General features: G+C 44.9%; 1 protein-coding gene across 1 annotated transcript in view; it reads left to right on the top strand.

The window, feature by feature from the left end:
- The window catches only part of arhgef25b (Rho guanine nucleotide exchange factor (GEF) 25b), a 44,677-nt gene extending 32,257 nt beyond the window's left edge, over positions 1-12,420 (top strand). The window contains exons 4-16 of the mRNA XM_024427316.2: positions 3,210-3,337; positions 3,731-3,797; positions 4,026-4,129; positions 4,483-4,552; positions 5,613-5,702; positions 6,174-6,266; positions 6,723-6,773; positions 6,990-7,067; positions 7,322-7,513; positions 7,603-7,783; positions 8,639-8,841; positions 9,058-9,189; positions 11,146-12,420. Of these exons, the coding sequence (XP_024283084.1) occupies positions 3,210-3,337; positions 3,731-3,797; positions 4,026-4,129; positions 4,483-4,552; positions 5,613-5,702; positions 6,174-6,266; positions 6,723-6,773; positions 6,990-7,067; positions 7,322-7,513; positions 7,603-7,783; positions 8,639-8,841; positions 9,058-9,189; positions 11,146-11,262 (1,506 nt within the window). The 3' untranslated portion in view covers positions 11,263-12,420. The remainder of the gene's footprint in view (positions 1-3,209; positions 3,338-3,730; positions 3,798-4,025; positions 4,130-4,482; positions 4,553-5,612; positions 5,703-6,173; positions 6,267-6,722; positions 6,774-6,989; positions 7,068-7,321; positions 7,514-7,602; positions 7,784-8,638; positions 8,842-9,057; positions 9,190-11,145) is intronic.
- The last annotated feature ends 1,279 nt before the right edge of the window (positions 12,421-13,699 follow it).

The raw sequence follows: 13,699 nt of genomic DNA, 5'->3' as shown, positions 1-13,699 counted from the left end.
TCAGGCCAAAGAGTTCAATCTTTGTTTAATCAGACCAGAGAATCTTGTTTCTCATGGTCTGAGAGTCTTTAGGTGCCTTTTGGCAAACTCCAAGCTGGCTGTCATGTGTCTTTTACTACTGAAGAGTGGCTTCCGTCTGGCCACTAAACCATAAAGGCCTGATTGGTGGAGTGCTGCAGAGATAGTTGTCCTTCTGGAAGGTTCTCCCATCTCCACAGAGGAACTCTGGAGATCTGTCAGTGACCATCGGGTTCTTGATCACCTCCCTGACCAAGGCCCTTCTCCCCCAATTGCTCAGTATGGCTCGGAGGCCAGCTCTAGGGAGAGTCTTGGTGGTTCCAAACTTCTTCCATTTAAGAATGATGGAGGCCACTGTGTTCTTGGGGACCTTCAATGCTGCAGAAATGTTTTGGTACAATTCCCCAGCTCTGTGCCACGATGCAATCCTGTCTCGGAGCTCTACGGACAATTCCTTCAACCTCGTGGCTTGGTTTTTGCTCTGACATACACTGTCAACTGTGGGAACAGGTGTGTTTCTTTCCAAATCATGTCCAATAAATTGAATTTACCACAGCTGGACTCCAATCAAGTTGTAGAAACATCTCAAGGATGATCAATGGAAACAGGATGCACCTGAGCTCAATTTAGAGTCTCATAGCAATCGGTCTGAATACTTATGTAAATAAGGTATGTGTTTTCTATTTTTTTATACATTTATAACAACCTGTTTTTGCTTTGTCATTATGGGGTATTGTGTGTAGATTGCTGATGATTCTTAAAAATATACATATTTTAGAATAAGGCTGTGACGTAACAAAATGTGGAAAAGGTCAATGGGTGTGAATTCTTTCCGAAAGGCACTGTTATTGCAATTTTATTGCATTCCTTTAAAAATTATAGTTTTTCATTTTAGTTTATTTATTAAATTTTTTCTTATCTCTTCATAAAACTCCATTCTTGGATAAGGGCTTGTAAATAAGCATTTCACGGGAAGGTCTACACTTGTTGTTTTCGGCACATGTGACAAATACAATTTGATTTGATTGTTAGAGCTCTGTACACAAAGGCTGATTCTGTGGAGATTTAGAGAACAACAAGATATTACAGCTGTCAGAGCATTCATTTCCCTGTTAGTCAAACACTGGCACTGAGCCTGAAACAACTCCCTTTAAAACCCGTATCAATATTCAATAAGGAGAGAGTGGGGGAGGTGGTGAAAGAGAGAGAGAGAGAGAGAGAGACAAAGAGAAAGATATCAAAAGAAAGTAAGAGAGAGAGAGAGAAAGAGAATCCTGAACAACAGAGAAAACGAAGGCGAGTTAACCATAAATAGATGTAAGGTCAGAAAACATCAAGTCTCTCCTCATGTAACCTGAGATACCGCTGTTGCTGGGCAACCGCTTATTGGTTAATGCAAAAATCCTGGAAATTAGAGCATTAACATTCAAACAGAGCATATAAGCAATGCTAGAGTCATCAAACAAACCAGAGGAGTATGCTAAATTAGTATAGCTAATGTTTATAAAACATAACAGTTTCCCCCGCAAATACATAGTCACTGGAAATGCTGTACAGTGTATTCAGTGTACAGTATCTGGCAGTAACTCCAATTCACCCAAACATTACCTTCAAAGAACAACTTTGCCTTATCAGTTATTATATGCACATGCACACAAAAACACTCACACGCTCTCGCCCTCAAACAATCAGGAAAAACTCTCACCACTTTAAATCTAAAGAACCTTTAAGAAAGCCCTTGCTCAGTGGGATCAATCCTGTGGGATTTTCCAGGCTGCATCTGGAAGTGATCAAGCAGCGAGGCAGCAGATCAGCCCCGGACAGCCTACTGTGTCCACAGACTCACTGGGGAGCTGAAAACAGGGTCAGGGCTGGGGGTGGAGGGCTGGAGGGGTGGGTGGAGGGGGGTTAGTAGAGTAGAGGTCCGGGGAAGACTAAGACGTGGGTGTTAGAGAAAGAGCTACAGGGATGCTGGATATATCATGGTTAGGGAGCAGAGGTAGGGGTGGAGAGGGGTTGAGGGAGACGTGGGTAATGGGGGAAAGAAGAGAAACCAGGGGAGGCTGTCAATGGGAGGGAATAGGGAGGTAGAGGGGGACTGGAGTTCAGAACAGGGTCTTGGGTGAGTCTCTGTCAGGCTTAGAGAGACTGGAGAATTTACTGGAAGGAAGAAGAGGAAATGGGGGGGGGGCTTGAGGAAGTGCTAGAGGGAATGGCCAGGCTGGAAATGTTCTCACTCCCTCCCCCCTCCTAACTCTTACTGAAACTCCAGCCTTTACACCCCATGACACATTCTAACCACTGAAGCTCTCCATGAGGGTCAATAAATATGTAAATCTTTAGGACTTTTATCAAAGCTCTGCCGTTGCCTTTACCTCCCCTCCATGATCAGAAGAGATGACCCTGAGCTGAGCTGCCATGAATAGGCTACCTCACTAGGTCCATCAGGAGCTCTGCCATCCCTTTAACATAGCTTAGGTACTGGTGAATAGACATACTGTCTGTGGGCTGCCTGGCGGTGGTAACATTAGGATACGAGGAAGCATGAGGCAGACGTGCTGTGGCTATCAGCACCCATTTGAGCGGTGGGTTGAGCGGTGGTACAGATAAATACAAGGGTGGCTGAAGTCTTAGAAAGAGAAGATTACATTATTATTCAGATTAACCTGTATTTGAGGTGAAGACTTATTTATTCTTTGAAATATTACTCTCTTGCCATTTCAGCCTGCTATCACCTAGGCAAGAAAGAGAGAAAGGAAAAGAGATGGAAAAGTGCTTATTGCTATCAGAGTACAGAGGGTGTGGACTAAGTGTCACGGCAGGCCGTTTTTTTCAGAGGGGATAAGTTGTGAGGAGTCACCCTCCTGGAACAGCCTACAGGATGCTGGAGTTGTCCTGAGGAGTCTCCCTCCTGGAACAACCCAAACGGTGCTGGAGTTGTCCTGAGTAGTCTCCCTCTTGGAACAGCCTACAGGGTGCTGGCCTTGTCCTGAGGAGTCTCCCTACTTCCTCCCTCTCCTTCCCATGAACGTCTGCTTCCTGGATTAGGAGCTACCAGCCATAGGTCCCATTCATGAACTGTCTGTCGGGCCTGGACTCTATGCTCTCTTTGTATAGCAGACATATGCTTACAGTCAACAGACCTGGAGTGAATACATGTATGAACTCACCTCTCCACCCTCTTCTTTCAGAACCATCATTATTCCACTATTCTCCCAGAAGAAGTAGATGGCTCCTCCCTGATTGATGACTCGACCAGCCAATGGTCAGCCACCATGGACAGTGAGGAGGACAGGAGGAGTGCCTTAGAGAAAAGCATGTAGGTGGTTGTGACCTCCACGTGAACCCACAATGTGTCCAGTCTTATGGTCCCTATCCCATTAATGGACTGTCAGTTTTCCACCACAGTATAATGCAGCATCTAAGTGCTCCTGGTGCTGCAGTCATTAAGTCCCATTGTCCCAAATGGCAGTCTGTTCCCTAAGGGCAGTCTGTTCCCTAAGGGCCCTGGTCAAAAGTAGTGTACAGGGAATATGGTTCCAGTTGGGATGTAATTCTGTATGCTGTGTCCTGATGAGAGCTAACGGTGTGGTGGAAGTGCTGGCTCCACTCTGGGAGAACCCCATCCCTCACTGTGATGAGAGAAGACACTGTTTAATGGCTGCCCTCTATTACTACAGCCAACTCATCTCTCACTCTCTCTCGCTCTCAGATATGTGCTGACAGAGCTGATAGAGACAGAGAAGTTGTATGTGGACGACCTGGGCCTCATAGTAGAGGTGTGTGACAAATCGATCATGTGACATTTTTTATGCTGACCCCCCTATCAGTTATTTTTTACATAAAGTACCTAGTCTGAAAAAATACTATTTTTTCTGTTATGCCATAGAAGTTATGTTATTGTCTCTACCATATTACACAATGATGACTATAGCCAGATGCCCTCCTGTGAAGTAGCAGTATTTCCTGTCCTGAGGTAGGATGTGTGTGTCTTCTACTTTGCCCAGGGCTACATGGCCAGCATGGCCACTCAAGGGATTCCAGAGGACATGAAGGGCAAAGACAAGATAGTGTTCGGGAACATCCACCAGATCTATGACTGGCATAAAGAGTAGGTCTCACGCTCTTGGCTAAACGTGTGAATGTGAATACTGAGCGCTGTTTATGTGAAGAGCTTATGTGTGAGAGCTCACTGAGACTGGAGCATGTTCATCAGCATGTATCATATAAGTCTGATGCTCTCACACTGAATCCACATGGCTGTCAGATATTTCCTGTGTGTGTGTGTGTGGTCTCGGGAAAACCTGTCGGATCTGTTTCTCTCGATCTTTCTGTGTTTCTGTGTGTATCTGTTTCCATGTGTATAGTTGTGTGTGTATCTGTGTGTCTCTTCCCCTCTGCCTGTGTGTGTGTAGACGAGTGTATATTGGTGTTCGACCCTCCCCTCTGCTCTGTGTGTCACAGCTATCTCCTGGGGGAGCTGGAGAAGTGTGTGTCAGAGCCCGACAGACTGGCCCAACTCTTCATCAAGCATGTGAGTCTGTGTGTGTGTGTGTGTGTGTGTGTGTGTGTGTGTGTGTGTGTGTGTGTGTGTGTGTGTGTGTGCAAATGAGTGTTTGTGTTTGCATAAGTGTAACTCTTTGTTTGCGGACACACCATGACAACCTAGCCCCTTACATGGTCTTGGATTCTATTTTCTTGTATTTGGAATGAAGTTCCAGGGTGTCCCTCTGTGTGTCTGGTAAGAAGTCCTGGTCTCTTCAGAGTACTGACTGTTTACTGTCCCTGTCTCTGGCTCACTGCCATCCAGATGTGTCTTGATCGTTCAGGCTGCCTGGAGGAGAGGAGAGGCGAAAGCCAGTAGAATAATAATAAATGCAGGCATAATTGTCCTACAGGGCTTTGTACTGTGCTACGGTCAGCTAACATGTCCAGTTACAAAGAGCCAGTGTTCAAACGCCAGGCTGTTTGTGAAACTGCAGAAACAAATGAGCCATAATGACAGATAAATGACATTCAAAGCAAATAAACAGCTGTGTTTGTACTTAGTGCACACACACAACTGTGCGCGCACACACGCACACACACAAACAGCTGGGTTTGTGTGTGAAGGTCAGGATCTCACAGAAACAATTAGGCCGAGTGAGAAAAGCAAAACCATGGCAGGAAATCATCCATGCACACATACACACATTCTTACATTATCTTCTATAGACAAATGCATATACTCTCGCTTTCGCTCTCCCACTTCCCTGTCTCTCTTTCGCTCCCTCTCTGTTCCTTCATTAGTCCAACATGTTTAATTAAGCAAGAGTGAATTAAAGGATTCTTCCCAAGCTGCCAGAACCATTTAATAAGGCAAAGTTCCTGCTCTTATTTAACAGACTTCAAAAGGGCCTGGAGGGGAAGGAGAACTGAGTCAAACTTAGAGGAATACGAGGGTTAGAGCGTCCACAACGGCGGAGACATTTAGCCTACACACACACACACACACACACACACACACACACACTAGCTCTCTCACACACAGGGACCACAGGCGCCACCATCTGGTAAAGCTCTCATCATCTCTGTGTTTGTTTTTGGACCTCTAGGAGCGGCGTCTCCACATGTACGTAGTGTACTGTCAGAACAAGCCAAAGTCAGAGCACATTGTCTCAGAGTATATCGAGACCTACTTCGAGGTGAGTGACTCTTCACAGTACAACGACAAGGATAGTTTAAGAGCAGTTGAATCCCACTCAGGCATCATTCTAGCCTAATTCCTCTTATTTCTCTAACTCTGGTTTGGGTTGTTTGTATCTTAAGTGCTAATTCTATGTCTCTTTATGTCTGACTGACCCGAACCTGCCCTTTGTTCTGTATGTCTTCCAACTGGGCACAGACATCAGTTCAACTTCTAATTTTGATTTACATTTGGTTGAGTTGTCAACTAACTTGAATTCAATGTGAAATCAACAAAAAAATATGTTTTCTGAAAATCCAATCAGTTTTCCATGTTGATTCAACATCACATACATTTTTTTGTTGTTGAAATGGCATTGAAACAACGTTGATTCAATCCATTTTTGTTCAGTGGGTTCTGTCTGGCTGACCCAAAGCTGCCCTTGGTTATGTGTGTGTCCTATGAGGAGCTAACCTGTCTGGTTCTGTAGGAGCTGAGGCAGCAGCTGGGCCACAGACTACAACTCAACGACCTGCTCATCAAACCAGTACAGAGGATCATGAAATACCAACTACTGCTCAAGGTGTGTGTGTTTGCATCTGCATGTTTACTTGTCTAAGTGCGTCTGCCTGTGTGCGTATACATGTGTGTTTGAAATCCCTCTGGAATATGGAAAATAACTGGTATAATTAGCATGATGTCATCTAGCCCTAGCTGATTTGAGTCATCGTGAAATGGAGCTGTATTGAATGACTTGTCACTGGAAGAGATGGAGAGAAAGGCAGGAAGAAAGACAAATTGTGAGTGACTGGAGAATAAGCAGCCTGCCCCCCAGCATTTTGGGAGCTTTTACTGTGATTTAGAGATGAATGTTGAAAGCTTTTGTCCCAAGAGTCCCAAGTCCTCTTATCAGCTCACTAATCTCACAGTGGATAATATGTCGCTCTTATATGATGAAACACAAGATACAGTACAGTCCCATTTTGTTCAGAAATCACTCTGAAACATTCAGTAACTATTCTCTGATTGGATCCCTCAGGACTTCCTGAAGTACTACACCAAAGCAGGAAGGGATACCTCAGAGCTGGAGGTGAGAGTTCTCCCCAAACCATGGTACAAACAGTCATGGTCAAAACATTTCCAATACTTTCTTGTGATATTACTGTGAACTGCACACAGAGTTCTCTCATGTACACAGCTCTGTTGGAGAACGAGAAAAAAAATACTGTTTTAAGTTGCAAACCATAATTGTCTATCCCACAACATCTCTTTCTCTCCATCTCCACCCCTCTTCTCTCACCCACAGAGAGCGGTGGAGGTGACGTGTTTCGTGCCCAAGCGCTGTAATGATATGATGAATGTGGGCAGACTGCAGGGCTTTGAGGTGAGATAGACACCAGACGCTGTTCTCCATGTGATGTTGTGTTTTCTAGCACAGTTGGCAAGCATGTATGAGATGACTGAAAACAGGTGGAAACCATTTTGATTATATCACTTGTCAAACAAAAACATTATACATGAGTACAAAAAGTATGGAAATCTATTCACTCACTACTTTAAGTTGCTCTGGATAAGAGTGTCCGCTAAATGACTCAAATGAGTGTTTTTCTTTCTATCTTATGGGGGTCTCTCTCTCAGGGGAAGATCACAGCCCAGGGGAAGCTGCTCCAGCAGGACACCTTTACAGTCAGTGAGCAGGACAGCAGCTTCCTGTCCCGCGCCAAGGAGAGGCGTGTCTTCCTGTTTGAACAGCTGGTCATTATCAGTGAGCCAATCGACAGGAAAAAGGGCTTCTCTCTGCCAGGGTACACCTTTAAAAACAGCATCAAGGTGAGAATGGCGGAGTACTGTGTGTGTTTGTGTCTCTGTGCGCGTGTGTGTGTGTGTATGTGACCCTTGTGCCTCTCTCTCTACTGCAGCTCAGTTGTCTGGGTGTGGAGGACCACTGTGAGGAGGACCCATGTCGTCTGGTGCTGACGTCCCGCGGGCCTGATGGGAGCGTGACACGCTTCGTCCTACAGGCATCGTCCCCTGAGACGCGAAGGGCCTGGGTCAACGACGTGGTCCAGATCCTGGACACACAGAGGAACTTCCTCAATGGTACTGCTGCTGACAGCTGGACCAGGGCCACATACATCATGTGTTCCAAATGACATCCTATTCCCTATTTAGTGTACTACTTTTTTCTCTGATGTTTACACACACAAGTATACAAAACCTTTCCATGACAGACTGACCAGGTGAATACAGGTAAAAGCTATTATCCCTTATTGATGTCACTTGTTAAATTCACTTCAATCAGTGTAGATGAAGGGGAGGAGACGGGTTAAAGAAGGATTTTTAAGCCTTGAGAGAAGTGAGACATGGATTGTGTATGTGTGCCATTCAGAGTGAATGGGCAAGAAAAACCATTGAAGTGCCTTTGAATGGGGTATAGTAGTAGGTGGCAGGCGCACTGGCTTGAGTGTGTCAAGAACTGCAACGCTGCTGGGTTTTTCACACTCAACAGTTTCCCGTGTGTATCAATAATGGTCCACCACCCAAAGGACATCAAGCAAACTTGACACAACTGTGGGTAGCATTGGAGTCAACACAGGCCAGCATCCCTGTGGAACCCTTTCGACACCTTGTGGAGTCCATGCCCTAATGAATTGAGGTTGTTCTGAGGGAAAAAGGGGTGCAGCTCAATATTAGGAAGGTGTTCCTAATGTTTTGTAAACTCAGTGTATGTTTGAAAATATGATGATTTCAGGATATTTTTAAGCTGTGTTAATGAAGTATTCACAATAGGGGAGCAACACTGTAAAGTGATTGATTCTGCCATTTGGATACATTTATAGATGCTCAATAAACAAATAAATAGTACCATTGGTTAAGCATCAACTGCATGATTGTGTCTCACTTTTTCTCCCTACAACTAACCTCCTGTCCTTCCCCATCTCCTGTGGTCCATAGCTCTCCAGTCTCCTATAGAGTACCAGCGAAGGGAGTCCAACAGCCTGGGACGAGCCATGAGGGCGCCCGTGGCAACGACCTCTGGCCTGCGACCCCACTCCTCTGCCTCCATTGACCGCCACCGGCTACCTTACCTGCACTCCTACAACACCTCTCTGCCCTCCCTGCACCTGCCCAGCCAGGGACCCACTGCAGAAACACAGGTAGGCACTAATAACACCCCATTCCCTACATAGTAGGGAACCGGAGCCCTATTGAATAGGGTGCCATTTGGGATGCTGACCACATAAAGTGAAGATACAATAGTTTTAGTAGCTACTGGTAAGAATACATTTAATCTAATTACCTAATTATTTATCGCTCTCTATTTCTCTCTCTGTCTGTCTTTCTCTTATTCACCCCTCCTTTTTCTCTTTTAGTCCCCACTGTACCTTAGCCCTGCAACACCCCGTCCCTCTCACCTCCCTCTGAAGCTCACCATGTCCCAAGAGGCCAGGCACTGCCAGGGGGTGTCCAACGGCCTGTGCCCCCCTACCCAGCACAGCTTACAGGTATTCAACCACACTGCAGAGAAATACAATAAGAACCCACTGACTCCAACACTCGCCTTATAGCAGTGATATAGTATCTTGCAGGTTCTGACAATTCACAACTGCTATCCACATTGACCAAATCCTATTTTGAGAGCAACCACACATTTCTACAGAAATATAATCAAAGCATGATTTACAGTACAGGAAAGTCTGAGTTAACTTAGGACTCACTGTCATTTGGGCTCCTGAGTGGTGCAGTGGTCTAAGGCACTGCATCTCAGTGCTAGAGGTGTCACTAAAAACCCTGGTTCGATTCCAGGTTGTATCACAACTGCCTGTGATTGGGAGTCCCATAGGAGAGCAGTGCACAATTGGCCCAGTGTTGCTGTCATTGTAAATAAGAATTTGTTCTGATCTGACTTGCCTAATTAAATAAAAATGTGCCGGAGATCTGTCATTAACCTCCCATAAACTCTCTCATCACTACAGATCAGTGAATAGTTTAGTTTATAAATAGCTCTTCTACGGTTAGGATGAGGGGAATAACTCAGCACTTTCCCAGGTTCTTTACTGTTTTATCATATTATTCCCCTGGCCATTGGCCCGGGTTGTCGTGGTTGCCAGTGCTAGAGGGAAATGACTGGGCCAGTCCTATCCTCTGTCCGAATGGAGATATCCTGTTGTTGTTCCCAGCTGGGGTTACACTACTAATGGCACCCTGGCTGGCTGTCATATTGATCTGTGGTCAGTTCCTAGAAATACTATAGAAACCATATAGATTGCTGTCAAGTCCCGCTGATCCCAAGTCAGAATACTCTGAGGATGTCATCTTCAGCAGACAATCTGATCCCTAGTCAGTTTTGGATAGGCTCAGGGGTTAAAAACATTCTTTTGTCCCAATGTTCTCCAGTCAGTTCCCAGGGATAACTAGCCCAGTGCCCTGACTAGTGGTTTATCTTATTTAGCCAGACTCTCCCCATTAAAAGGAGGAAATGGGTTTGATTTCAGGGCTCTTATCAGAGGCTTTTCATGCCTGTTTCCACACTTCATTCAGTTCCTCCTCTCTCTCTGGTAGATGCAGACAGGGGGATAGGGAACTTTTGGGGCCGTTGGAAAAAAGTGTAGTCCTGTCAGTGGGTTGAGGGCTATTTGAAACTGTTCTCTGTGTTTGGAAAGAGATGTACGCTACAATAGATATAGAAAAGGTGAGAGGACTGATAGCATTGTGTGAAGGCTGAGTGAGTTTAAACTGTTGGGTCACTCTCTCTTCCTGTCTCCATCCAGGGTTGATGTAAGGATAGGATCTTGCTTTATAACCATTCAACATAGCATCATCTTTGTCTTTCCTCTTTGCAAGGCTAGGTAGGGTTTCAATTTCTCTGTGTGTTTGTCTCTCCATCTCTCTGAGATTAAGAGCTCAGTTCACTGTGGGGATATGCAGGTGGTCCAGGAAACAAAGGAACTCCGAATCCACTAGAAATAATGTAACTTTAAAGTATATTCCAATAACCCCTCAGCGACAGTAAGGAAGGCAATTACCAACTTCCTCCTATACACAGGCCTTCTTCTAACAGATTTTTTAAAAACCTTTATTTAACTAGGCTAGTCAGTTAAGAACAAATTCTTATTTACAATGACGGCCTACCCCAGCCAAACCCGGATGACGCTGGGCCAATTGTGCACCGCTCTATGGGACTCCCAATCACAGCCAGACGTGATACAGCCTGGATACGAACCAGGGACTGCAGTGACAGCTCTTGCACTGAGATACAGTTCCTTAGACCCCTGCACCACTCAGGAGCAGATACAGACTTTCATTCGGAAAATGACTCAGAGACTGCACAGATGTCCAAATGGAATATGTAATAAAGGCTTTGATATAAAAGTTGAAATATTAGGCCTCTTGCCCCAGGTATGACTAAACTATGTGTATGTAACTGAACACGCTGTCTCTGTCTACTCTGGTCTTCTCAGGGTGGTACTGTCTGTTACCATGGAGCCATGCCGGGGGAGGGAGGGACTTACGCATCGCATCGCTCAGGCAACCTGGATCAGCTAACTGAACTCTCTCTGCATGAGCATGAGTGCTGATAACCTTTGACTTCACAGCCTGAATGAAGGGGTGTAGGGTGAAGTTGCCCCTAGACGCTGATCTTAGGTCAGTTTAGAATTTACCCCAGGTTAGGTTTGGGGGATGAGGAAGCTGATCCTAGATCTGTACCTAGTGTAACCTTCAGTCTATAGCGAATGTGTCGCAGGCTGATAGAGCCCTGGTTAACCTGGCTCCACTCAGGACAGGCAGGGGGTCTAGGGCGGGGTTAGTTCAGACAGTTTCGCTATCACAACTCTTGTGATTACCCTAATAACATTAGATTAGGATTACTATGGTATCTCTAGCTTCTAATTATGATTTTTTTGTTGGTATTTCTGTCATATTACATTTTCTACTATTTTGAAACCTGTACTTACTATTGTGATGCGAGAAGTGAAGCAGAAATGCAGCCCTCTGGTGTTTGTGTGTGTGTGTGTGTGTGTGTGTGTGTGTCTCTCTCTCTCTGGTGGAATGCATCTGCGTTGCAACGGTTGCTATTCACACTGCAAACCGTTTCTACAGTACAGTACCACTCATATGGTGACACGCTTAACACCATTTGTTTTCGTATAGAAATAGACATTTGGGAACTACCACTTAAGTCGCCAGCCCTTTCATGTTGCTTTTTCTTAAACACGGGGACCATATTAATATTATGCTACTGCTACGTGTGACAGATTTGATCACTTTGCACAACAAGGAAAGTAAAACAGCAGTGGAGAGGTAATGCCATATCTATTCTCTGTCCCTCTTCCTAAATAGCTATCCTCCTATTCTGAATTCATCCTCACCACCATTTCATAAAGCAGCCTTTGGGTCAAGAGTGTTGACATTGTGGGCCGGAGAACTATTTGAGCTTGATTGTGGGACTGAATTTGTCCAGGGCTTGAGCAGTCATGATTGTCTACTCTATCCATTATTACTGTGTTGCTCGGTTTGCATACTTTTCCCTTCATTTAAGGGACCACTTTAACCCTGCCATTGTTCCAACGTTATCTGAAGAAAACACACGTAAACTCACACAAAGCTCACTCCAAACTCTGAAGGAGAGAGGAAAAGGGGACACCGATAGAGGGCGTGCTCATCTGTCAGTGTCATCATGAATGTAAATAATCTGCTGTGAGATCATATCAATAAACAACGTTTATGAAAAACTGCTGCTGTTTCTCCCCCCATCATACTTCTGGTCTTGGTCATGTTATGTTATAAGACTGCCGAAAAGGAACTGATAGTGAGATGACTTGAATATCCTGGAAATTCCCAGAATGACCATTTCCTTCACGTAGTCAACACTAGCTGTTGCCTTTGAGATGAATACTTCCACCACACAGGAACAATACAAAAGTGAACAATAGCGCCACTAAGCAAGAGTAATTCAATTTATTCTGTATAAAACTAAACAATAGCGTTTCACATCCATTGGTGATTTGTTTAGCGTCCATGTGGTTCATTTTGCCTACCTAACATGCTTTGGGAGGGTATTGGAAAAATACTACAGGTATTTAGCTTCCTCAAAATGGTGAGTTGAGGGACAACTTTAAATGCTCAAAATAGGGCACTTGGTGATAGATGGCTACCTGATAGAAGATGCTCAAGCACATGTTCAAATATATTGTCAACAGTAATTGACAACAGTTGACAAAATGGCCAAACAATCACTTGAGTTATCATTACAGGACGAGACCCGTAATAACAATGCACAGGACGAGACGCGTAATAACAATGCACAGGACGAGACCCGTAATAACAATGCACAGGACGAGACCCGTAATAACAATGCACAGGACGAGACCCGTAATAACAATGCACAGGACGAGACCCGTAATAACAATGCACAGGACGAGACCCGTAATAACAATGCACAGGACGAGACCCGTAATAACAATGCACAGGACGAGACCCGTAATAACAATGCACAGGAAGAGACCCGTAATAACAATGCACAGGACGAGACCCGTAATAACAATGCACAGGAAGAGACCCGTAATAACAATGCACAGGACGAGACCCGTAATAACAATGCACAGGACGAGACCCGTAATAACAATGCACAGGACGAGACCCGTAATAACAATGCACAGGACGAGACCCGTAATAACAATGCACAGGACGAGACCCGTAATAACAATGCACAGGACGAGACCCGTAATAACAATGCACAGGACGAGACCCGTAATAATAATGCACAGGACGAGACCCGTAATAACAATGCACAGGAAGAGACCCGTAATAACAATGCACAGGACGAGACCCGTAATAACAATGCACAGGACGAGACCCGTAATAACAATGCACAGGAAGAGACCCGTAATAATGCACAGGACGAGACACACAATAACAATGCACAGGACGAGACCCGTAATAACAATGCACAGGACGAGACACACAATAACAATGCACAGGACGAGACCCGTAATAACAATGCACAGGACGAGA

The sequence above is a fragment of the Oncorhynchus tshawytscha genome, linkage group LG07 (assembly GCF_018296145.1).
Source record: "Oncorhynchus tshawytscha isolate Ot180627B linkage group LG07, Otsh_v2.0, whole genome shotgun sequence".
In the NCBI taxonomy this organism is placed as follows: Eukaryota; Metazoa; Chordata; class Actinopteri; order Salmoniformes; family Salmonidae; genus Oncorhynchus; species Oncorhynchus tshawytscha.
Note: the sequence above shows the minus strand (reverse complement) of the source record. Positions and strands in the feature narration are given on the sequence as shown.